Source organism: Piliocolobus tephrosceles, chromosome 7, assembly GCF_002776525.5.
Source record: "Piliocolobus tephrosceles isolate RC106 chromosome 7, ASM277652v3, whole genome shotgun sequence".
NCBI lineage: Eukaryota > Metazoa > Chordata > Mammalia > Primates > Cercopithecidae > Piliocolobus > Piliocolobus tephrosceles.
Window position 1 is genome coordinate 118,776,732 of NC_045440.1, and position 27,895 is coordinate 118,804,626.

The 27,895-nt window shown below is 37.1% G+C and overlaps 1 protein-coding gene across 4 annotated transcripts in view; it reads right to left on the reverse strand.

Annotated features, from left to right (window-relative positions):
- Positions 1 to 21,351: 21,351 nt before the first annotated feature.
- TRPS1 (transcriptional repressor GATA binding 1) overlaps positions 21,352 to 27,895 on the reverse strand; it is a 259,896-nt gene continuing 253,352 nt past the window's right edge. For all 4 annotated transcript variants that reach the window (XM_023224876.2, XM_023224892.3, XM_023224884.3 and 1 more), the window contains one exon: positions 21,352 to 27,895. In XM_023224876.2, the coding sequence (XP_023080644.1) occupies positions 26,834 to 27,895 (1,062 nt within the window). In that variant the 3' untranslated portion in view covers positions 21,352 to 26,833.

The window sequence follows — 27,895 nt, forward strand, 5'->3', positions numbered from 1 at the left end:
CACTATTCACAATAGCAAAGACTTGGAATCAACCCAAATGTCCATCTGTGACAGACTGGATTAAGAAAATGTGGCACATATACACCATGGAATATTATGCAGCCATAAAAAAGGATGAGTTTGCGTCCTTTGTAGGGACATGGATGCAGCTGGAAACCATCATTCTTGGCAAACTATCACAAGAACAGAAAACCAAACAACGCATGTTCTCACTCATAGGTGGGAACTGAACAATGACATCACTTGGACTCGGGAAGGGGAACATCACACATCGGGGCCTATCATGGGGGGAGGGGGGAGGGATTGCATTGGGAGTTATACCTGATATAAATGACGAATTGATGGGTGCTGACGAGTTGAAGGGTGCAGCACACCAACATGGCACAAGTATACATATGTAACAAACCTGCACGTTATGCACATGTACCCTAGAACTTAAAGTATAATTAAAAAAAATAAAAATAAAAATAAAATAAAAATGTGTCATTTTTTAAAAATATATTTTCTATCTGCAGTTGGTTGAACCTGTGGATGTGGAACCCAGACACATAGGGCCAACTCTATGATTAAAATATGTGTTTACATTTACGTGCACATTATATATATAGATGTATAAATACATTTACAAAGGTAAGTAAAAACATGTTATTTGTGGTGACTTCCAAAGAGGAAGATGAGTTTTTTTGTTTGTTCGAGACGGAGTCTCACTCTGTCGCCCAGGCTGGAGTGCAGTGGCGTGATCTCGGCTCGCTGCAAGCTCCGCCTCCTGGGTTCAAGCAATTCTCCTGACTCAGTCTCCCGAGTAGCTGGGACTGACTACAGGCGCCCTCCACCATGCCTGGCTAATTTTTTTTTTTTTTTTTTTAATAGAGACAGGGTTTCACTGTGTTAGCCAGGATGGTCTTAATCTCCTGACCTTGTGATCCGCCCACCTCAGCCTCCCAAAGTGCTGGGATTACAGGCATGAAAAAGATGAGTATTGAAGGAGGAGCTAAAGAGAGACTTAAAAAAAAAAGTTATGTGCCTATATTATTTAAATGTTTTTAAACAACCTTGTAAAATTAAAAAGTGAAATATTTTTAAATAAAAGATTAGATAATACTCTTGAAAAAGAGAACAGGACCTACTGAAGATAGCTTGGGGTATGCAGTGTATTAACACCAGAATCCCAGTAGATTATATCATGTCTAGCATAGTCAAGTGGTGGCTCTGCTTTGCTTGGTCTTTACTCTGAGACTAAGACTGAGAAAACCCCTTCATCAGGAATACTCCTAGTTATTGTAATGGAAAAGAAGGATGCCTTGGGCATGCCTCATATACCTCCATAATTCACTGACCACAGCAAGTCACATGGCCATGCCCCAGTTCAACAGGACAAGGGCGAAGCATCCCATAGGATGTGCCACAAGGGAGGATGTCCAACAAACTTCAAACAGTAATGCAGCACACAGCACAGCTACAAAAGTAGCTTCTGCTTCTTCCCTTTCCTACTTCTTAAATATGTACATAACTGACCTCACTCAAACCCCAGCACTCTACCCCAACCACCAAATACTCCTCTCATCCCCTCCCTTTGCCCTCTCTTCTCCTTCTATTCCTCTTTCTCTCCCTTTCTTCATTTTTCTTTGTCTGTCTGTCCTATCTCTTTCTCTTTTGCCTATCTCTGTGTGTGTTCTTTCAGATAGATCCAGAAATGTAAAGGACAACTTAAATAACCTTCTCTGCTAAAAACTCTTGTTTGCTACTTTGCATATGTGATAAATTAAGGATTTTGAGGTGAAGAGATTATTTTCAATTATTCAGGCGGACCCAATAAAATCACAAACGTTGTTTAAAAGGAAGAAGGAGGCAGGAGAGTCTGAGAAGGAGGTGTTATGACTGAAGCAAGGGTCACAGTCAGATAGAGATTTAAAGATGCTGCACTGTCGGGTTTGAAAATGGAGAAACAGGCCATGAGCTAAGGAATAGAGGCAGCCTCTAGGAACTAGAAAAGTCAAGGAAACAAAATGTCCCCTAAGCCTCCAGAGGGAATGTGGCATGGTGACACGTTGCCCACTGTATTAGGGTTCTCCAGAGAAACAGAACAATAGGATGGCTGGAAAGATAGATGATAGACATAGATGATTGATTGATAGATAGATAGATAGATAGATAGATAGATAGATAGATAGATAGATAGATAGATAGATAGAATTTATCAGGGGAATTGCCTCATGTAATTATGGAGGCTGGGAAGTCACACAATAGGCTGACTGCAACCTGGAGACCTTCGTCTGCAAATAGCATAGCTCAGCTCAAGTTCTATGGCTTCAAAAGCAGGTAAACTGATGGCGTAACTCTCAGTCTGAGGCTGGAGGTCTAAGAACACAGGTGGCTGCTGGTATAAGTCCTGGAGTCCAAAAGCTAGAGAACCTGGAGTTCTGATGTCCAAAGACAGGAGAACAATGTATCCTAGCTCCAGGAGACTAACAAAATCACCTTTCTGTTCTATCAAAGGCCCCAGCTATTAGATGGCATCTGCCCACATTGAGGGTGGATCTTCCCCACTCAGTCCACTGATACACACACCAATCTCTTCTGGAAACACCCTCCCAGGCACACTCAGAAGTATTGTTGTAGCAGTTCTCTAAGTATTCCTTAATCCAGTTAATTGACAACTAAAATTAACCATCATACCTAGTGAGACTAACTTCAGAATTCTGAGCTTCAGGACCATAAAATAATATATTTGTGTTGTTTTAAGCCACAAAATTTATGGCAATTTGTTACAGCAGCAATAGGAAACTGAAATACTTGCTTTGACAGTTAGGAGTAATTTCAATTGTCAATAACAGAACTGGATACAGTGAATTAAACACAAAAGCAGTTTCCTCCCTCATATTAAAAGCGTCTGAAATTTGGTAGCTCAGAGCTTTACCGGTGCCCCTTCTGAGTTATCAGGGACCCACCAAGCTCCTCCTAGCTCTGACTCTGCTTCCTGTGATTCCATATGGCCTCAAGATGACTGTTCAGGTCCAGCTACTGCATTCACATTTTAGACAGCAGAGAAAAGAAAGACAGAAGAAATGCTCATTCTCATAGTTGAAGAGCTTTCGTGGAAGTCACCCACAATATAGTCTGCTAATGGAAAGGCGTCTCAGTCCAGGCCCCAAGAGAGGGGTCTTGGATGTAGCGCAAGAAACAATTTGGGATGAGTTCATAGAATAAAGTGAAAGCAAGTTTATTGAGAAAGTAAAAGAATACAGAATGGCTACTCCATAGGTAGAATGCCAGCATGGGCTGCTCAACTGAATATGCTTATAATTATATATTGATTATATGGTAAACAAGGGTGGATTATCCATGAGTGTTTCAGGAAAGGGGGTTGTTAATTCCTGGAACTGAGGATTCCTCCCTTTTTTAGACCACATAGGGTAACATCCTGATATTGCTATGACATTTATAAACTGTTACGGTGCTGTTGGGAGTGTCTTTTAGCATGCTAATACATTATAATTAGCTTATAATCAGCAATGAGGACGACCAGAGGTCACTTTTGATGCCATCTTGGTTTTGGTAGGTTTTGGCCGGCTTCTTTAAACATCCTGTTTTATCACAGGGTCTCTATGGCCTGTGTCATCTTGTGCTGACATCCTATCTCATCCTGTGACTAAGAATGCCTAATCTCCTGGGAATGCAGCCCTGTAGATGTCAGCCTTATTTTACCCAGCCCCTATTCAAGATGGAGTCATTCTTGTTCAAATGCCTCTGACATGTACACATCATCTCATTGGTCAGCTTGTATACATATGACTACATCTAACTTTGAGTTTAAAATGCAATTTTCCAAGTGGATACATTGTCCATGGTCTCTGAACTACAACCTCATATATTTATCCTCTTTCTTAGTATGTCCACTGGGTGTCTAATAGGCATTTATCTCAAAAGTAATATTTCAAAACCAGACTCCTCTTTTTCCCTCCTACATCAGCTTCTTCTACAATCTTCTCCATCTCAAAAAATGAGAAGCCTATTATTATAGTAATCATTCCAGACTTGAATCCTTGGAAATGTCCTCAAATCCTTGCTTCCTCTATAAACTCACATCTAATACATTTGAAAATCCTGTGTGTACTATCTTCAAAATATATCCAGAAGGTAAGTACTTCTAAGTACCTTTGTTGTTACTATCCTTGCCTAAGCATATCCTTTCTTGCCTAGATTATTCAAGAGCTTTCTATCTGGGTCCCTTGCTTAGGCCTTACCCATCTACAGTCAATTTCTACAACTAGAGTGTCTCTTTTTAAAATAAAAGCAGCCCATGACCCCTGTTAGCCGAATGTCCTCAAGAGCTTCAGATTTCTATAAAAGTAAATTCCAATTGCCTTAATGGTCTGACACCCACCTACCCCACTTCTCTGGCCTCATCATCTGCAATTGCTTCTCTCTCTTTCTGGTCCAGCCATAGCATCTTCCTTGCTATTCCTCAGGTTTTCCAATCACACACACACATCCTCATAACACATTTCCTAACCACTTTCAAACCTTCATTCACAGGTCTTTTTTTTTTTTTTTTTCAGTAATGCCTTCCTTAACTACTCTACTTAAAAACTTTCTCTCCATCTACAGAATTTCCTACCACTCTTCTCTAATTTGTTTTCCTTCACAGCTCTTATTACCATCTGACATATTTTGTATTTTGCTAATTTATTTATCTAATTTGCTGCTTCTGGTATAAAATAAGTTCTAAGTGAAGAGAAGTTATTTGTTACATTCCCCTGCATATCCTTGGTGTCTAGAACAGTGCCTGGCTCCTCATGGGCCATAATTTATATAAATGAAAGGGGAAGATGTATATCGTGAGTCAACTAGCAATCTCTATCATAGAGTTTTATTCAGTTGATGAAGGCACATGGTCATACCAAGCCACAGTTAATACCAGGAGTGTTATCTTTTTTAAAATCTCCCCCAATGATTTTCATATGCAGCCATGTTTGAGAGCCATTATTTAAAAGAATAAGGATCGTTTGGTTGCTTTCCATTCAACAACATCAATGGCTAGAAGAGTTTCTATTTCTCTCACCTTTGCCTCTTCATCTATATAGAGAATCTTCAGGTAGCAAAACCAATGAGATTAGGGATAGAAGTTGGGGATGGAGGTGGAGCCTGTTGAAAGATCTTTAAAGGAATGTCATTAGCTTAAATCAATCCCAGCAGAGTGTTTAGCTAAGGAAATTGTGAGCCATGACAACCTGTGATGACAAACCATGATATTTCTGCTTCTACAGTTTCCTTTGTGCTAATTATCTTAAATTTGAAGCAGGACCACTATTACCTGGAAAGCATGATGATCTGATTTTCATTTATCCTAACTTATTTATTTGTTTATGTATTTATTTTATCAAACCCCTGATACTCTGGGTTTTTGGAATTTGTGTTGCAGAGAAAAGATTAAAGAAGCAGTTCAAGAGACTAAGAACTATGCTCTAGACACAGGATGCAGCCCATCTAGTCTGCTCTTCCACAACATGAGCTTTCTGTGTTGAAGAATTAGACCTCTACATGACTTCTTCTGAAAATGGGCTTTTTCTTACACTAACTATCTTAAAGGCAACAGAGATGATGATCTATTGCAGCGGTCCCCAACCTTTATGGAACCAGGGGCCAGTTTTGTGGAAGATAATTTTTCCATGGACTGGGGTCGGGGGGTGGTGGTTTGGGGATGATTCAAGCTCATTACATTTATTGAGCACTTTATTTCTATTGTTATTAAATTATAATAATTGTAACATATAATGAAATAATTATACAACTCGCCATAATGTAGAATCAGTGGGAGTCCTGAGCTTGTTTTTCTGCCACTAGGCAGTCCCATCTGGGGGTGATGGGAGACAGTGATAAATCATCAGGCATTAGATTCTCATAAGGAGCACACAACCTAGATCCCTCACATGCATTGTTCACAATAGGATTTGCGCTCCTCTGAGAATCTAATGCTGCCACTGATGTGAGAGGGGGCAGAGCTAAGGCAGTAATATGAGCGATGAGGAGCAGCTATAAATACAGATGAAGCTTTGCTCGCAGGCCAGCCACTCGCCTTCTGCTGTGTGGCCTGGCTCCTAACAGGCCATGGAACAATGCCAGTCTGTGGCCCAGGGGTTGGAGACCCCTGATCTATTGCACTGGAAGCGCAATACAAGTAAATAGTAAAAAGCTATTTTCTTTAGTTTCTTAAAATTTAATGTTTAAAAAGTCTTTTATGAATAATGGGAAATACAGAATGTTATTCTAGTTTAATGTTATTAAATATTGCTTGTTAAATACAATTAAATTTCTTTGCTATCAGAAATGCATTTCTTTCTTATTTATGTATAGCAGTTATAAATTTCAGTCAACAAATTCAGATACCATTTTGTTTTCTGATGACGATATAATGTGAACTCTCGTCTTGCTGGTATGACATAAAAATTTAGTCTTAGTTCTTTAGAGTTTCTACTTTCCTCAGACTTCAAAGGTTTTGGGCATTTACACTGTGCCCAAAGCATTTGGTCAGAATAATTCTCAAGCTCCTCAGGTCTGCAGGCCACCTCTTCTAAAAGATAATTCCTAAAGACACTGAAGTAATCCTACTGCCTCCCAGCACTGCTAAAGCATGAAAATATCTGAGAAGCTGTCCATGTAGCCCTTTTCCTAGACATACCGCACCACCAAACCTTTTGTGAGGTCTTAACACTGCTCCTGGAGTCTTCTGCGCTCAGATGTGCATACAGGGTTCCTCCTTCCAGGCTTCCCTGATGTGTTGTCTCTGAATACCTCTGCTTCATCTCTTCCATGCAGGGCAGACAAATTTATTCTTTTGCTTGTTTCAAAGGCATCAAGCAAAATCTCTGTAATAGATGACACTTTCAGAAACCCTGAAGACACTATTTTTTTTTTTTTTCTACTTCTTGACATGTTGGTTTTTATTCCCTAAGGCAATGAACTCTCTATCTGCTTGAAGAGGATGAAGGGCAAAGGAGAAGTATAGGACAGAAAAACCTTGATACTTCAAAATGTTATCTTACTTCAAATGGATATGGTAAAGCTTTCAAATAAAATATTTTTTCTGCATGATTTTGACTGGTAAAGTGTTTTTCAGCACTGGTTTGGTATCTAAATATGGTTTACCCATGTTTTAATTCCTCAGAAATGTATTTTTTATTGTATTTCATCTAACTATTTTGAGTATCTAATAAATGTCTGTTGAATTGGAATGTAAAATCATTTCACATACACTAAAACCAAAAAGCAAAGAAGAAAAGAGGTAAGACTGAAAAATCCAGATGTCATAACAGATGGGTAAGTTAAGTAAAATTTGTACATAACTTTCAACTATTTAGTAGGTAAATATCTACATTATTCGGTGATGAATTCTAATGGTCAGGGGAATGGCATACTTTTCACATCAATATAGAGTAGTCTGAAAAGACATAAAATTCTGTCTTCTATGACTTAGCAAAATGGGTCACCATTTTCTAAATTGATTTGCTTCAGAGCTTGTAGATGTGTAGGGAAATAAGGATTCCATAGTGAAACAAGCTTGAGAAACGTTGCATATTATACCTTGGAAATTTAAAGTGTAAATTAGCATATCTAAAGCCTCTGTAGGAGCAATGAGAAGAATCTTCCTCCTTCATCTCCTGAAAGTTCACTAAAAATGAACTGACAAAAGACAGATTAATAGGAGAAAAAGGCATATGAATTAATTTTAACATGCATAACATGAAGGAATTGCAGAAGAATGACTACTTAATAACTCACTGAGGTCCAGATGCTTCTATACCATTCTTCATAGGGGAATGGGAGATGGGAGGCATAAGAGTAATTACTTTGCAGGGGGGAAAGAATGGATCCAATGTTCAGACAATTGTTTATAAATGATTATTTTGGGAAATTAAATGAGACCTAAGAATAGACAGAAGTTTGTTTGGGCTCCAGGATAGGTGTTTAATTTTATTTATTTATTTATTTATTTATTTTTTAATTTTGAGATGGAGTCTTGGTCTGTTGCCAGGCTGGAGTGCAGTGGCACAATCTCGACTCACTGCAACCTCTGCCTCCTAGGTTCAAGCGATTCTCCTGCCTCAGCCTCCCAAGTAGCTGGGACTACAGGCTAATTTTTGTGGTTTTAGAAGAGATGGTATTTCACCATGTTGGCCAGGATGGTCTCGATTTCCTGACCTTGTGATCCTCCCACCTCAGTCTCCCAAAGTGCTGAGACTGCAGGCGTGAAGGTGTTTAATTTTGGTATCTTCTTCTGTGATACAAATTTTAATCTTCTCTGGTTAATGACATTTCAGGAAAGGATTGAAAGGCAACTGTGTTTCTCTTTGGTGTGTCTGGTTTCCAGGTAGATGAGAGAGCTTCAGAGAAGAGCATCATCCAGTGCTTTGGGAAAGAAAGGATTGACAAACAATGGTGGAGATGGGAAAGGAGATCAGAGAGACCTTGTGTTTGCTTCTTTAGTTTAACGTATCAAAGCACCATATTTCAGAGTATCATTTTCCAAGCCTCAGCATTCCCCGAACTGAAATATCCCTAGGAGTTTACACACCAAAAGCTGAGTTGTTGGCCATAGAAAGAAAAATCAATGTAGTAGTTGTGTGACAAAGCATCTTAATAAACAAGTCTCTCTTTCCCGGGAATAGGTGACTCCAGTTAAATAATTGTGTCTCATTTTGGAAGATGGCATTGCAGATGGGTTCTCAAAGCTAGGCCTCTACATATAATGCAGTCAAATAGATCTTCAACAGAGGTACATATAATGCAGTCAAATAGATCTTCAACAGATAAAAAACAAAAGTTAATATCTGGACCAGCCTATAAGCTAGTTTCTTCAGAGTCTGAAGGGCAGTCAGTTGAGAAGGTTAGTGGCATTCTGCTAGATTTTTCTGGTTTGCACGTACAATGTTTGCCCATATATAATCTGTTGTAGTAATTTTTCCTTAAAGCCAATTTGACTACTTTCAGCAGCAGGAAAAGGGAAGTTTAATTTTTGTAATTTCAAGTCAGAAGGACAAGAGAAAAAAAGAAATGAAAATGTTAGTTTGGAGATTCACAGTCAGGTATTAGAGGAAACTATAAAAAATAAAGATCAAGTTCAAATTGCATGTAAAGAATAAAATCTCAAAAACAATGAGCTGGAATCTAATAAGAGGTGTACTACAGGTTTTCTTGTGAAACATAACTATTCTCTCTCCAGTCCTCCATTTCTACTAAAGATCAATTTACTTGAAAATAAGTTTTAATTTTATTATAATTCACCTGATTATTTGCATAAAGTGCTTCCAGAATAGTGATTGCTTGTAAGGCTTTTTTTGTTGTCATTGGCTTAGCTGGAATTTTTCACAAGGAATCTAAAATTAGACTTTTTAAAACAGCCTGTCAAGGTTAAGGAACCAGGCCAAGTACTGTCATCACACTGTGTCTAATACCTGTATGAGTTTGGTGAATACCCCTCTCCTTGAGGGACCCAAAATATCTTGAGGTTCTTGGGCCTGCCAAGAAGTAACATTCTTTACCCACTTGTAAGGCAATTATGTGAACCGTGTACGTAAGGTATCAGGACAGTTTCTCAAGTAGCTTTTTATCAACTCCAAAAAAGTCAAAGTCATTTCCTCAAAGGAGTCCCAACACTTCTGAGGTGTTCTTCTGCATAAAAGAAAACTGTTTCTTACTTCTTCTCAAACTTATTTTGGAGCATATATATATATATATATATACACATACACTCATATATATATGTAATGCTAGATATATTATATGTACATGATACTATATCTATTATAATATTCTTCTGATCATGCAGTATAACAAAAGTATTCTGTTTAAAAAATATAAAATATTTGGGGTAATTCAATTTTAAGTCCATAGTATTTGGTTATCTTCTATTTCTTTTCTTAATTGTTCTTTGGTAACTTATCTTCTACCACAATGAATTTTTAAATGAAGAGACTGATAGTTAAATATTCGATGGAGAAAGTGGTGTGCACACCAGTACAATGTTGAAAGAAGTAGCAAGAGCAAATAGCTTTATCTTGTTTCTGATCTTAGTGGTGAAAGACTTCAGTCTTATTTTACCATTAATTGTGATAAACGCTAAGGGTTTTCCATAGATGTCTTTTATAAGGTTGATGAAGTTGCCTTCTCTTTCTAGGTTTTGGAGTGTTTTTGTCATGAAGAAGTGACGAATATTGTCAAAAGCTTTTTGTGAATCTATTGACATAATCACGTGAATTTTGCCCTTTATTCCATTGATGGTATTACATTCAATCTGATATGGTTTGGCTGTGTCCCCACCCAAATCTCATCTTGAATTCTCATGTGTTGTGGGAGGGACCCAGGAAGAGGTAATTGAATCATAGGGGCAGTTTTTTCTTGTGCTGTTCTTGTGATAGTGAATAAGTCTCATGAGATCTGATGGTTTTAAAAAGGGAAGTTTCCCTGCACAAGCTCTCTCTTTGCCTGCTATCATCCATGTAAGACGTGACTTGTTCCTCCTTGCCTTCCACCATGACTGTGAGGCCTCCCCAGCCAAGGGAACTGTAACATTAAACCTCTTTCTTTTTGCACAGTCTCGGGTATGTCTTTATCAGCAGTGTGGAAACAGACTAATACATAATCAAATACATTGAGTGTATGACATTGATTCATTTATGTATTTTAAACTACCACTGCATTTCTGAAATAAATTCTCCCTTGGTCATAGTTGCAAGAGACTCTTAACTGATCTGACTTCCTCCCATCTTGAATGCCATCTAGCTATCCTACTATTAGCAGTATCTTTGTAAAGTGAAAATATGAGCTAGTCACATTCTTTGCTTAAACTTCCTTCATTTCTCTTTATTGCCTTTGATATAAATCCCAAAGTCAGCATGGCGTTGGCTATTCCTTGATGTTACCTACCAGGATCTCCAGCCTGATGACCCACCACTTCCACCCTCCAAACACCATGAACTACATGTAACTCTTAATGTAACTCTTAATGTTCATACCTCTGCACATTTCCACCTAGAATGGTTTTTGCCATCTCTGTCCAGTGAACTCGTAGTGGTGTATCAAACCTGGTTTTAGTTGTATGCTCCTCCCAGAAGCTGTTTTCGATATTCACTCCCCCAATGTGGAAGAAATCCCTGTCCTAAGTACTTGTCAGTTCATTTGAGTCATAGTATTTATTGTGCCAAATTAAGATGATTTTTTTTTCTTTTTTGAGATGGAGTCTCACTCTGTTGCCCAGGCTGGAGTGCAGTGGCTTGATCTTGGCTCACTATGACCTCCGCCTCTGGGGTTCAAGTGATTCTCTTGCCTCAGCCTCCCCAGTAGCTGAGCTTACAGGCAACTGCCACCATGCCTGGCTAATTTTTGTATTTTAGTAGAGATGAGGTTTCACCATGTTGGCCAAGTTGATTACAAACTCCTGACCTCAAATGATCCACCGACCTCGGCCTCCCAAAGTGCTGGGATTACAGGCATGAGCCACTGTGCCTCGCCTAAGATGATTTTTATATGTGGATGTTTCTGAAGGAGACTGAACTCCTTGTGGAAAGTATCATGTCCCAGCAATCTCTGTATTTCTGGTGCCTACTACAGGCTCAGACCATAACATTTGTTGATGTTTACTACCTGAATGTATTAATATATACAATGGATGAATGATTATGCAGTTTAAAGATTTACAAAACCTCCATATATTTATCATCAATTTTATCACCTCCATGGGAATTCCCTGTAGCATTTACCACAATCCTGAGTGAGTAGTTACGTGTGATATATTTAACATCAAATCTCCCATGAAGGGGATAGTGTTTTGTTCACCACTGTATCCCCAGAACTTAGCATAGTGTCTTTATATAAGAAGCCCTCAATAAATACTTGTTGAATGTACAAATGAATAAATGACCTACTAATGAAAAATTCTAATCAAAATTTCCTATTAATGTGTGTCACACCTGAAGGAAGTAAAATCTTAACCAATATCTTTATAGCAGTTTTTCCTCCACAGATTACTTGGCCTCAGAAGAGTTGAGGTTTCAAAATCACTTAGTTTGACCTGAAACTGAAATAATCTAATTTCACGTCATGCATTTGCTCTTCACATAGATAATGAATATAACTTACTTCATGTCCTGTTCTAAGATATTTGTCTAAGATAACTCTCAATTGTATAATATAGGTATAATTGTTGTGATATTCATTGCCACCTTGAATATTTCTGGTTGCTGTCTCTTTTGAGCATGGGGTAAGACTGTGCTGCCTCACCTTTGAACCCATCTGGCCAATGAATTTCAGTATAAGTGATGTGGGTCACTTCTGGATGAATACACTTAATTCAGTGAGACCTTCCTGGGCTCTTTCTCCTCCAGCATAGCAACTGGCAACATCCAGGTAGTGACTGCTGTGTCCACATATGTCCTTGAGCAAGACTGAAATGAAACTGATCCCCCAGCCGATCTGAGATGAGCATGTAGTGTTAGCAAGAAACATCCTCTGTTTTTTATAAAATTAAGATGTGAGGGTTTTTATTGCAGCAGAATCCAGATCCTCATGACAGATCAAATTATCACCCCCATTTAGAGATGAGGAAACTGAGGTAGATAGTAAGCAACTGAATTGCTTCTGTCATACTACCAGTGAGTAGTAGAAGTGGGATTCCAGTCAGACAATCTGCCCCCAGAATCTGCACTCTCTCCTCTCTGCTGCACGGTTCTACATTGACATTAGCCATCTTCTGGCAGCGACACTTTTCTTCCTCCTGCACAGAGAAACACACAGCTGCATGCATTCAAAATGAGAAGTGGATAATAATATAAAGAACCTGTTTAATAGGGCCAAACCTCAGAGAACCATTTTTCTCTCCTGATTGAGTACTCTGTCATTTTAATGGGACAATCATAGTTTCACAAATCATTTAGTTAAGACAATTTCTGGGATAATTACCTTGTCAGTTAAATTTAAAAATATTGAAATTAAGGTTGAAGTTGGAAAATTATTCACAGGTTTTGCTTTCTCCTTATTTTATAAAACCACCAATAATATCCTGAAATACATGAATACTCTGATACTGTAAACCTGAGATCAAATGAAGTATAATCAATTTTTCACAGTGGTTAAAAAGGCCCATGGAGAAAAGCATGTTTCAGCTAACTACAGAGTCAGAGACTTATTATTATGATATAAAGTGACTTTAGTATATTCACCAAAGTAAATTATTCAATAAATTAGAAAAAATCCTTGATATTTTTAAATGGCTCTTTTTGGTGCTTGTAACATTAATTCACATGAAGCGTTTATAATTAAATACTAAGCTTTTTACCATAGAAACAAATGGCAAGAAAGGACATTCAGCTGCTGGTGTCCTTACTTTCCCTGCAGTAGAGCAACATAACCTGTAAACCTTCAGGGAGAACCTAGGGCTGCATGGTCTGATGCAGTAGCCATTAGCTACACGACCTTATTTAATGTAAAGAAAATAAAAAGAAACTAATTGCTCAGTCACATTTGCTACATTTCAAGTGTGGCTCTCACATAGGGAGGTAGGCTATTTCAATACTACGTGAGTGAAAGTATCAGCATGTGCCAGGAAGTCCAGAGGAGGGGAATTTTCAGCACCCTGTTCAGGGAAATCATGTTAAGAGGTTATTTCTGATCTTAGCCTAAGCACTTCAGTAATGAGAAAGATAGGCAAACAGATGTGGGGAGGGCATTCAAATCAGAGGAAATAGTACAAGTAATGATACAGACTTGAGAAGTCCTTGATGTGTTTGTGAAATTAGAACCAGCTTAGTTTTGCCTGGGAGTAATGAGTGATGAAGCTGTCAAGGTCAATGGGGGCAGTCATTGAAGTCTTTCCTATGCAAAACCATTTGTGTTTTGTTCTGTAAACTAAGCAGGAAGCATGAAGGTCTTGATGTAGGTGAATAGCAAGGTCAGATTTGCATTTCATAAAGTTCACGTGGCAGCGATGTAGAAGCTATTTCCAAGTCTGCCACGACCATGGGATGGCCATGCCCTAAAGAAAGATGCCTCAAATGGGGCAGAGCTAAGGGATGCAGAGAGTAGGTGGCAGATTAGAAAACTGCTTAGCAAGTAAAATGAGCAGGGCTTGTTCCAAGATTGGACACAGGGGTGAGAAAAAAGGAGACAGCTGGGAATGCTCCCTGCTTTTTATGATGCACTAGTGTTACCTAGTGACATAATTTATTATAGGAGAAGATAAATAGTTTTCATGATACGGATAATCAACAGTGTCTTTCAACAAACACAAATCAATTTTTGATGAAAGAAATAGAAAATTATGTTTAAAAACTGACAAATAGCAAATTTTCCCCAAGGAATAAAACTTAAGGATTGTCTATAAGTCATACTTTTTTTTTTTGTTGCCATATCCAGATTGTAGAGGAATTTCAGGACTTTTCTTGAAAAAATATCCCTATGGTTTCAACAAGGACAGGCATGTTACAGGATTTCTGTTGACTGTGAAGTAGCTAACCTGTAAGGCCCATGTCTTAGTCAATCTGTGCTACTGTAACAAAATACTACACACTAGGTGGCTATGATAGACATCTACTTCTCATAGCTCTGGCAGGCGGGACATCTAACATTAAGGCACTGGCAGACTCAATGTCTGATGAGGGCCTACTTCCTGGTTCATCAATGGTCATCTTTTCTTTGGGTCCTTCCATGGTGAAAGGATTGAGGCATCTCTCTTGGGTCTCTTTTATATGAGCATTTATCCCATTCATAGGGGCCCTGCCCTTATGACCTAATCACCTCCCAAGGACTCTACCGTCTAATACTATCTCCTTGGGGGTTAGAATTTCAACATATGAATTGTGAAGGGGAATTTTTGGACTTTAACAGTCCCAAAATAAATAAATAAAAAACGGACTTGGATTTGGCAGTTTCTATTTTAGTGATATAGATTGTTCACCTATATTTCCAGCCGTCCATTAAATACAGCCAATCCTTGACTCTTCATGATTTAATCAATAAGTATTTATTCAGTGGCTAATATGTTTAAAATAGTTTCAGTAAATATTAAGTTTTAAAAACAGAAAGCTACTCCTAGAGTTTCATTATCAAAATGATTTCCAAAAGTTATTCTTTCATTAAAACCTCTTTTCATAGTAAACATTTTCAGAGTATTAACAAATGATTTCATTGAATTTTAAAAAATGTTTATTGAATATCCACTATTACTGGATACAGTGTTATAAATTAAGAACAAAGACGAAATGAACTCTGTCCTTATTGATTTTAAGCAATAAAGTCATTCTAATATATGTTTACCTCCTCTTCCCTTCCCTGCCCTCTTCTGGTAGATATAAAAATGTTTTCTGAAATAGACCAAAGGCAAGATGTTGGAGAAGAAATTCATCTGCAAGTAGTATCTGTATCATCAGTATCTTATTTTAAAAATAATGAATTGTAGAGATAGATAATGGGTAGGGGAGTTATTTTGTTGTGATTTCCTGAAAATAAATATAGTAAATATCCTTTGCCCAAAGGCGAATTTTTGGTACATTTCATGATGTTTCGAAAGAGAAGGAAGCTATAGTGATTCATAAATCTTGAATGAGAGCAGAAAAGCTTCTTCAAAATGGAAAAAAGACATTTATGTTTCCCTATAAATGTACTTTGAATATCCTAGTTTTTAAATCTTCATTTTTTTCCTCATTATGGCATTTCTTATAGCTGAGCATATGAAAGAAGTAGTGATAATTTTTGAATAATCTGGTAATTTTTTTGTAGTTTTATTTCAGTTATGTCTGACAAATAAAATTCATTCATTATTTTCTTCAAAATAGTACATTCATGTTGTTTTATATAATTATCATTCATGACACTTAGCAGTTTACAGGAAGAAGTAACTTTCATTTTTAGAAGTGAAAGCTATGGAAAGTTGTAAAAAGTTTAATACTTTTTCAGATTCTTCTATATTTTATAAGAAAAAAGTCACCAAATTGGGAAATAAGGCAAATACGATGATTTCTTGACCTTTCAATGTCATATTAAACATAATCTAAAACATTTTTTATCTTAAGGAATATTCTACTCTCTATAAGAATATACCTATTATATTTTATATCTCTATAAAGTTATCTTGTAGAAAACTTTTCAGACACAAATGATCTTATGTCCATAGTAGAGGTAAACAGTTTCTATATAGCAATAAAAATAATTCAAAAGATTAGGATCATTATTTCCCAGTAGGATATAAACTATGTTGCATCTAATTTAGCAATCTAATTTCTGTATTCTTTCTTTTTGAATCTTTCCTTTTTTTTTTTTTTTTTTTTGAACCAGCTTTGCCATGTTGCTTTTTTCCTCATAAGTGGGTTAATTACAACTTTTCCATGAGCTCACTTTCCCTGTGAGAACTATATATATATATATATATATTTTTTTTGAGACAGAGTCTCGCTCTGTCACCCAGGCTGGAGTACAGTCGTGCGATCTCAGCTCACTGCAAGCTCTGCCTCCCGGGATCACGCCATTCTCTTGACTCAGCCTCCTGAGTAGCTGGGACTACAGGCACCCGCCACCATGCAGGGCTAGTTTTTTGTATTTTTAGTAGAGACGGGGTTTCACCATGTTAGACAGGATGGTCTCGATTTCCTGACCTTGTGTTCCACCCGCCTCAGCCTCCCATAGTGCTGGGATTACAGGCATGAGTCACTGTGCCCGGTCTCCCAAATATTTTCATACTTAGTTCTCCAATTCGTTCTTCCTATTCTCTGTTAAATTTATTCTATCAGGCTCTCACACCCATTTCTCCACCAAAACTACTCTGATCAATATCACTATTGACCAGGGCCAGCTTCCTGGGCATGCAATACTCTCTCCTTAGTTTACCCTACCCTCTGTAGTTGCACAGGGGCATTCCTTACAGTGGCCCTGAGTTTTGTTGAATGTCCTCTCACCATCTTCATATTCTTAATCCTTGAACAAGGGGACCTCAAATTTCCATTTTGCTGTGGGCTACACAAATTGTATAGCTCCCTTTTCATATCAATGACCTTCGTGTTGCTAAAGCCAATGGCCAATCCTCTACATGTATTTGCTATGGTTTGGATATTTGTCCCCTTCAAACCTCATGTTGAAATTTGATCCCCAAACATTGGTGGTGGACCAGATGGGAAATGTTTGAATTATGGGGGTGGGTCGCTCATGAACAGATCAATGCCCTCCCTTGAGGGTGAGATCTTACTTCATTAATTCCTGCAAGAGGATGTTAGAATGAGCCTGGCACTTGCCCCCTCTCTCTGTTGCTTTCTCTCTTGGCATGTGATCTCTGTACACATTGGGCTCCCCTTTGCCTTCTGCCATGAATGGAAGCAGGCTGAGTTCCTCACCAGAAGCTGAGCAGATGCCAGCACCATGCTTCTTGTACATCTTGCATAACTGTGAGCTAAATAAACCTCTTTGCTTTATAAATTACCCAGTCTCAGATATTCTTTTATAGCAACACAAAACAGACTAAGACAGCATCATACTTATGAAGAGCAGATTTTATAAGTTCAATTAATCCCTCGTTCTTGATATAGTTCTGTTTACTTGGCTTCTAATATACTTTACTCCTTTTGCTTTCTATCTCAGAGACTCCCCTTCGGTTTTGTTGAGTCTCCTGGTTTCCCGGATTTACAAATTTGGACCCATTTCTCCTTCTATTCACTTTGCTAGACGATCTCAGCCAATCTCAGAGTTCTAAATACAATCTATAAGCTAACGATTAACTCCCAACTCCTCTTCAGCTCCAACAGTCTACTTGACCTTTCTATTTGGATCTTAAATGTAGCATGCCCAAAATGTAACTCCTTTTCTTTCCTACACCAAATCTGATCTACCAATACTCTTCCCCATTGTTTACAGCAGATATTCTTCCTGTTGCTCAGGCTAGAAGAAATCTTGGAATAATTCTTGACCCTTCTGTTTCTTTCACACCCCATATCCACGCAATCTAGTTTGTTCTACCTTCAAAATGTTATCTGAAATTTAAATTACTTTCTGTACTTCTCATCTCTTACAGAGATTACTGAATTAGCCTCTTCCTTGGTATCCTGGCTTCTATCCTTGTCTCCTCACATCTCATGATTTACTCTAAGCATAGTAGGGAATGGTCCCATTAAAACATAAATCACATAACACTCCTGTGCTGAAACACTGAATTACTTCCCTACTTTGGACAGAAAAAAAGCTATAGTCTTTAAAGTGGCCTACAGTGTTCTAAATGGTCTGACTTCTTCCCACCTTGTCTCTGTGTGCATTTTAAAATACTTTTTCTTTCCTTTACCAGGCCATGCTGTATTGGTCTTCTTGGTATTCTTCCAATTTACTAGGTACACTCTTTCACCTTAGGGCCTGTTCTCTTTTTTCCCTCTTTTAAGTCTTGGCTCAAATGAAACCTGTTTAGCCTATTGAACATGGCTCCATCCACCCCACCTTGCCTTCATGCTACTTTGTTTTTTCACTAGGACACTTATCATTCTCTAACATGTAATGTTATTAATATATTTGCTTATTTTGTACATATGTTTATTGTCTGACTTTTTCCATATAGCCAGAGGTTTGGGTCTGTTTTCTTTCATTGATCTATCCCAAATGTCTGGACTAGAGCCCAACACATAGTAAATACTCATTTAAAATCTGTTGACCAAGTGGATATTGTTTAATGAAGCGTGGGTTTATACTATATAATATTACCAATGAATAACAAAATAACAGCAATGCTGATTTCACTAGAGGAAAGAATCATCAAGGTAATTGTAAAAAAATATATAGAAAATATATCATCATAACAATTCATGCTTTGCAAAATCACTGCTCTCTCTCTCTCTCTCTACATATATATCCTTTTAAGGATACATCAATTACATTGAGTAGTACCTACTATATAGAAATAAAATATCTAAGGAAATCTAAGCTCTGAAGAAAATACTGTCAGTTCTATATTATATTAACTTTAAAAACTAGTGTGTAATCATGGTGATGGCAGGCTTTGCTTTCACATCAGAGGTGGTACATATTCTGAAAAAAAGTCTGTGATGTATTCATGGGTTTGAGTTCATAAATATCCCTGGGAAACTGCTTAAAGTTTAGTGCTTGTGTAGTTTTAACTTGGAAATTAACTTTCTATTTATGGAAATAACTTAAGCAATTTCTATTATATTTGTTAATGTTTACTGCTTGTTTTTATTAAGCAGTAAGTTGGGAGAAGAACCAGCTGTTGCTTCACGTAAGTATTTTATATAAATACTACATTTATGAAAGATGGTCTCAGGGCTACTGACATCCTGAATGTATTAGATAACAGTATTATAAAACTAGAAATAAGATTGCATTATAAAATTTCTTATTTTGTATACAAATTGTTTTTTAATTCATTAATATGATCAACTCTGACATGAAAAAGCTCCTTCCTTCTATCTATTGTTCTATTTAGTTTTCTACCCCTGGTGTTTTCACTCTAAAATATGACTTGTAGAGGACTATAAGGGCATCTTGGGCATTACCAAATATTAACTCCAGCTACTTTTAATAGTTTTTGACATTTCTTTGTTCATGAAAGGGTAAATTTGTTTGTATCAGTATGTTTTAAAAACAGCACAACTGTACTTGGGGTTACAAAGATGAAGAACAGATGTACAAAGTAATTTGCAGTATGAATATGCTGAAAAAACAGGGTTTATTTCTTTTCTGTGCCAATGTTCTTAGTCTGGAGCAAATCTCGCTCCGAAGGAATCAGACAAGTGCTACAGCTGTGATTCTGTTGGGATTCCTGGTAGATCTGGAGATAGACTGCAACCCAAGACAAAACCCAGAGGAAAAGCAACTAATCTCAGCCCTTTGCCTAATTTCCACCTTGCCAGTTATCAGAGTTCACTATTTTTCAAGCTCCAGGAGTCATACCATGGCAATCTACTGGTGGAATTTATTCTGAACAAGTGTTTTGTTCGGCTTGCAGTATTTTTTTTTTTTTTTAAAGTAAGTAACATTTAAAACATAGGAGATTTCATATAAAATTCCCTTTGTCTAGTTTTTATTAAAAACTGAAAATCTGGCAAATGCAAGTTAAGCACTCTCCCTTGGTAATATGCTTAGGGCTGAAGAAAGACTACCTTTATACATGTGGAATGAGCTCTCCAGTTCCCAAAGTCTCTACCCAGCTGGCTGCATCCATGGAGGCTACTTGCCTACTCCTTTGTGTCCTTGTATGTTCCTTTTCTGGACCCTTGCTCTGTCCACACAGAGATGGGAGACCCAGAGGTGAGAGCAGGGTGACAATGCTGACTCACTCACTTTTCTTCCCTCAAATACCGGTAAATAGCTGATGGCTATATATTCCTCCTCTAATGGGGTTCTGACAGTCCTGGGTGAGATCATGTGTATTCTTTATCTGAAGGGTGGTCCTTGACACAAGAATCAAGTTCTACATAAGGAAGTATATCACATTAAATGTTATTTTTACACTCCTATCTAGAGAACATTGCCTCCAGCTGCAAAACAAGGGCATTACCATTATGAAAGCCCATCAAAGACTGCTGTTTTCAAAACATGGAAAGAAAAAGGGAAAAAAGAAAAAAATAATAATTAGAAAGATTTGTTCCTTAATTTGGGTTCCCAAAAATGAGAAATGATTATATAATGAGGGAAAATACTGATTATTTTGAACTCTCCAAGCAAATCTTCTGAAGCAACCTATTTATATACTTTATGTTCTTTTTCTATTTTTCCTTCTGGTTAAAAACACGCAGGTGAGTCTTCCCAATGTCCTTTCCTATCTGGATCTCTTCTGCCTCATTTCTCTTTCAAAGTCATCTTTCAGGGAACTTGCTCTGATTAATTTGATTTTAACCAAACAAACAAGATATTTGATATATTAATTTAAACTTTTTGAGATGATTGATTAGAATCTTTGCATCATATTCACGAGTATACTGAATCCAAAGTTAAAACTTCATAAGCAGGAGTTTTTACATATCGTAACATAATCATTACCCAATACTCAACACTCAATATTTGATACTCAGTGAATGTTTTTGAAATAAACACAATTTTTATTGTTAATCTTTCTGAAGAAACTAGTATATATCTTTTTACACAAAATCTATCAATAAGAGATTGATTGGTTAAAGAAAAAAAGCAAAGCAAAATGAGACAAGTTGAGAGAATCCAGGCTTTATCAATATAAGTAATAATTTTTTAGAATGGTGATTTGATTTCACCATTTCAATTCAGCAGAGCCTGTATATATATATATATTACAATGATCTGTATTTCCTATTGCTAGATGGATGAAAGTGAATCCATATAAACCATACCAACGCCATTATGTGTAACTGGTGGTAAAACTTTATTATTCAAGTTTAGATGTAACAGACATCTTTGCTGCCTGAAGATTGTTTGCATAAGAAATACACCAAGAACATGTTTGTGAGTAGAAATGAACATGCACTATGAAAACAAAATAAAATAAAACGAAAAAATTTCATGTGTTGTAAAACAGAACTATTATAGCCAACATTCTAATATTCAAATCAGGACTACAAATTGAATTCTTTTTCTTAGCAACATGAAATCATTCCATATGAAAGACATTTTCTGCTGGTGAATATTGCTGTACGTTAATTTTACATTGGCATTTTGAGATGTTCCCCCCACATGCCTCCCCCGAAATTTTCCATGTGGTTGTCAAATAGTCCACCCTAAGGAATTTGGCATTTATTATTGTGACATTTGCCTTATTGGTAGCCATTAAGAAACTATGGTTTTATCAGCCTAGTAACAGTTTTGCGTCTTCATAGTCAACACTATTGGCTGCCTAGTTGATATTTACAGCTCATCTTTAAGAAAAATGACCCCAACCTTTCCTGGCCTTTGGGAACTGACAGATTAAATAACCCCCTTGGCCACATAATAATACTTGGCACTTCTATGGTGCCTTTCAACCAAGGATCTCAAAGTGCTTTACAAACAAGTACTACATTACCATTATTACTATTAATAATATTATTAATATATTTTTCAATTTTACAGCTGAGGAACCTGAGGCACAAAAAGAAAAAGTGATATGCTGCAGTTCATATGTTGGAAAAAAAAAAACAACAACAACCAGGGGAAAACCAGAATTCAGTTTTGGTCTAGAAGGACCATTTTCTCTGATAAAAGCTAAACATTATTTCCACGGTAAAGTTATTCCTGCTTTTCTCTGGTGTAGGACAGAGTGAAGCTTACAGCTCTCCCTTTCAAGAGAACACATGATCGTACATTATGTAGTTTCTCACATGTGGATTACTCTTGAATTTCACATTTTCTTCATCCCTGACTTGACATACTTCTGCCCTAGCATATTGCAGAAGTTCTAATTACTGCAATTAACTAGGATGCTTTCTAAGCAACTGCACCACAACATGTGAGTCCACTGTCTATAAAACAGTATTGAAAAAACAAAAGGAAGTGCTCTGCAAAGAAGCCATCCCTCTGTTCTTGGCCAAGTCTTTCTTTGGGAAAATAACACTGCCTTCCAAAGTCCCGATGGGCGTCCTTCTATCTTCTTCTCATTTGCAGTTGCCTGCTGATAGAATTCCACCTAACAGTACCTACCTTTGGTTAGAATATTTAGTTTGACACTCAGGTTGCATTTCAATTCCTCAATTTTCTCTTGTGCCTTGGACAGTCAGCAAGCTTTCACCTTACTGGCTCACCAAAGATGCCTTGATTTTTTTTTTTTTTCTTTTTTTTGCCATGGCTCTCAACCCAAAGACAGTAGCTAAAGTTGAGCTCCTCTCAACTTAAGGCAAAAGGCTGGCATACAGCACAGAAGCAGACCACCAGTTTCTTTACTCCACATTTCCACCACTGGATGGCAGATATTCCCCCTCTAGAAATGCATTAATTTTATTTACTAAACAGGCAGCAGTTCACAGGTCTCAAGACCGGTCACTTTGTGATGTTTTGCAGCCACACAGCAGGAGGCTAATAATTAGTTTAATAGCCACACTGAGACTCTTCAGTTTATTAAGAAAAATGTATGTCCTCAGGCATTTTAAAATATATATACATTTAATATTTTTGGAGCTGTATTTGCATTGGGTCGTAATAGATTATGTGCACATGTGCAATTATAAACATAATGTGCTACCACAGGCTTCAACAAAGAGCTGTTAAAGAGACTTTTTTCCCTTCTCATTAATATTACCTTAGAAAAGAATCCCCATGCTTGTTTTCTAAAAATCTACCTTTAATAAAACAGAACAGTTTAGAACAGAACATCACTATCTTAAAAGTTGATTAAAAAAAAAAACTCAATATGTCATGTAGAGAGAATTGGGCATACTCTTTTCCTTTTGAACTACAGAGTTATCACTTAGAGCTCTAACCTTTTCTCATATACTTGGAGTCATGTAGTGTCTCTCTCAATCCACAGCATTCTGAGGTGGGTTGGCTCTTTATGACTTTTCTGTCCCAAACAACAGAATGAATACTGAGGTGAGTGACGAGAGAAAGAGTGAGAATAGGAAGAGTGAGAACGCATGAGCTGGTCCTGGTCTAAAATTTCATCCAAAGCTCAATTTAGAACATACACAAATTTTCAGTTTTCAAATGGCATACAATTTTAGCTGGCACATCGTTTTCATCACAGGGGAAGCCTTTTCCAAGAGAGAAAATTCCTAAATCATCATGAAATTCCTCATTAAAAAAAGGTTCTGTACTATAATAGCTTGTTTAAAATCACAATTTAAGATAAAATAATTCAGAAATCTTAAATTAAAAAAATAAATTTTATAAAATATCTTGAGATGGAATAAAGGCTTTAATGAGTCAAAAAAATAAGGAGGATTTAGTGTTATAATAAATTTTTGTCTCTTTTAAAAAAGCCCAACCTCTTCTCCACCAAAATATGTATAATAATGAAAGCAAAAATGAAAATAAAATTATCAATAATAAAGAAGTATGGAATAAGATCTATCGTGTCAATGCTATCCAAAAAATTCTACTAAAAAGTAGACTGACCATAAATATTCCAAGAATAGTGATATGTATTTTCCAATGCTAGTTATTACTACTATGTCTGTCTGAGAAAAAAATTGAATGAAAATAAAAAGGCATACATGCCAAAAATAAAGAACCTATTTGTGTCCGACACACTAGAGAAATTGCTTAATGAGTAGTTTTGCCCAAAAGGTAATACTTGCCATATTGCCCAAGTTAACCAAACTTCTGGTGTTTTGCTGATTTAAGCAGTCCACATAGATAATGTTGCTGAAGGATTGCCATGATGCATTTTGTTATTCTTTTTACTAAGAAAATTAAATATTGTTGTTTGGGGAATCTCCTCTCTTTTTTAGATCTTTAATTGTCACCTCTCAAGTCTGGCTATATATTTTGAGATGTATCCATCAAAATTCCTAAGGAAGATAAATTACATCACATAATTTGAATGTCAAAGCTCCTCATTCCACTTCTTTATTTCAGTTTATGTGAATATTAGAGCTACGCGACAGGTGAGATCAGAATAAGGCCCATTAACAATGAAACTGAAGCAGAGGACTTAGTCCTGATTTCTGTCTTTTGCTTTCTCTTTTCTCTTTTTTTAATATGCAAACAAAAAATGCAAGAATGAAAATGACAACACAACATCAGAAAGACATTTTTTTAAACTTCATTCGCTACAACAGTCACGAACTGGTTGAACTCTACCTGCCATCCAACTTTAAGAAACGAAGACCGGGCACTGTGAAAAAGAAACAAAACCCAAACAAAACAAAACGATACAAAGCAACTGCGAATTAATGTAAAAATGGAGTGCAAATGCGACTACAGAATGCAATAAAAACATCAGCGTTGCAGATTCCAGCAACACTTATCAAAATAATTTCTGAAATGTTTCATATGAAACATAGACAAAGCAATAAAAAGAGGATATATGTTTATCATCTTAAGCATAACAATGTGAGTTAAGAGCTTAAAAATTAAAAAAAAAAAAGTACTTGGAATGAATAGTGCTACCCTTTTTTTCCTAAGTAGGCATAAAAATATTTTCATTTCCTTCTTGTTTTCCATACCATTATAGCAAGAACTTTCATTTGTTTCATGTTACCGTTTACAACTTTAATGCACACACACACACACAAAAGGATATCTACTGCAATAGAAATAGTTGCTTCATTACCTTGTTTGCTACATTTGCAAATGTAAACAGCTAGGCAGAGCCAGAACTGACTCTAATGCATGATGGAATATCTTTGTTGCATACGTACACTGTAGAAAATAATTATTCAATATGTCAGGCACCATTATTTGAAATGTAATACATTAATATTTACTAGAAAAATAAGTTTTTTTTTTTCCTATTTGTTCTCCCAACTTCTTTAATGAAATAAGTTAATCTGACAGTGCATCCAGTAGCTTGTAATATCTTCTACATCTCCGTGGCAAAAAATAAACTACTGGCTGGGACAATATAATGCAAATTATTAAAGTCAGTCCTTGTACATACATCCTTGTAGCAAGCATTGAGGCTCGACTAACAGCACCTTTAACCAATTATTTAATGTTCAGTTATTTAGCCCTATTTCCCTGAGCAGTTATGCTGAGGAGCTTTCCCTTCATGGATAGTTTTTACAAAGCCTTAAGTATTAAAAGTTCTATGAGGACATACTTCTAAGAATCCTATTTAATGCTACTTAACTAAATCTGTATACATTTAATGAAGGGATTGACTAGTACATATACCAACTGTCAGTCTGTGGTAACGTAACCTTAGACGCTGCCTGACCACAAAGTTTGGAAATTATATTTAACCAAAAGAAAATAAATAAATACAGCAGGTTACCTTATGAAGAAATGCCATGTGCTCTAAACAAATTAAACCCATGGTCTGACATTTGTATCCATCTATGCTTTTGAATTGAGGGGATTCCTTTAGTCATAACGTGCCAAGTGAGATTAGTAACCAACAGGAGGCTTAGAAAAGCAAATCCATACTGGCTCATCACACACAAGAAAGAAATACCTGGCTAAAATGAAATTACTACAGAAGCATCGAGGACATTGTTTTTTAAAATGGGTACGTGTGGACAAAATGAAATCTAAACCGCAAACAAAAGGACTACTGAGTATTTGAACATCTAAAGGACAAAAATATCAGAGAGGGTGTGCATGTGTATGTACAGGCAGGGCTGGCTAAAAACAGCGTGCCACCATCTGTCATGTTTCTTGCTGCACTCTAACCAAGCCTAACCACAGCTCGCATTTCTAGGTCAAAATCTGAAACACGGCCAATGAGAGAAGACTAAATTGAGAGGACGTCATTTTTCTTTCATTGCCCTGGACCTTCAATTTCTCCTCCTCTACCTAGGGTTTCATGATACTTATAAATTTAGGCAACAGTTTGTGGGTTTTGGAACCAATGGTCCAATGGCCAGTCCAATACTGCTTTAGTATAATAATATGGAAACCCTTTCAAATTCTAGACAGTTTTGGTCTCTTTCTTTATAAATACATTAATTCTAGTCTGGTGATATCTCTTATGGATTATTTCCCCAGTACATATTAGCCAAGATGGTTTTGACTTAACAGGTTTTAAAAAGTGATTGTTTACCATCTTCCATTCTTTCTCATTGACCATTTATCTTACTTTTTAATCTTGGTAACCTACTCATCAAAAGAAAGAATAATAAAAGAAGGGAATTTCATGTTGGATAAGGCAGGCTCTATGAAGTATTTTTTTAATAGGTCTTCATAAGACATTACAAGCTATTGAATTCCCATCAAGAAAACCTATTTCTATTTAATTGTGCTAAGTGCTAAGGTTTTACTCTTTAGGTTTTCCATTTTTTTCCACTTGTGCATTGTTCCTATGCAGGCCCCTCTGGATATGTGTTGTGAAGTCATATTTGTCCGTGCAAAGATGCTGGCATATGCTGCACTGGAAAGGTCCACTGTCACCATGGCAACTCATATGCAAAGCATACATCACTTCATCCAGAAAGACAATGCCACAGTGCACACATTTTGTTGAAAGTTCATCTTGAGTACTTCTATCAACTTTCTCTGTTTTTACTACATTCAAGGGACCTTCATTTTTTACATTTGGTGGTGCCTTCGTTTTCTCCTTGGAGGCACCGTTTGCAGTTGGCCCAGGTCTGGAATGCTTGATCGCCAAATCTAGAGGAATGTCATTGTCTGATCCAACAGCTGAAAAATGAGGAGGCAGATTGAAGGTGGGATAAGGCACATAGTTTTGGCAAGGATTTGGTAGGCCAGGCACGTGACTCAAGTAGTGCGGATTCCCAGGAACGGAGAGCTTATATTTACTCCAGAACCGCAGCCAATCAGCTTCACTCTGGAAGTCATTATGTACAAAGGGAAGTCCAAAAAGTGGGTACTGGTACTTTTCAATAGGGCTGCCTGGTGGTGAATAATTTGGGTGTTTCGCAGGCCTCATGTACTTTTCTATAGGACTGCCTCTCTCAGAACTTCCTTTCCCTTCAGATACGGATGAACTATTTCCTGGATCTCCAGTACTTTCCTGAGGACTTTTTATCTGAATGTGCAAAGGTTGCATCCTTTTGTGAATATCCAGAGTTTGGCTGACCAGGACTGGCTGCTGAGCAGAATGGCTTTTAGTCAATGAACCCTGGGCTTCGTATTTACTTAGGCTGGGGAGCGGAATTTCTCTCTGGTGAGTTTCAGTTAGATGATCTTCTGACCTCCTCTCTAACGGGCTTCCATTGACTTGCTCCTCACTGCTGCCCCTCTGCTGTTTGTTGAGCTGCTCAGCCTGAAGTGCCTCTGGGTTAAGGCGCTTTCTTGTTCTCCTCCTAATAATCTGCTCACCGTTGTTTTGTTTAATGATGTTTAAAGGCCTGGGAGT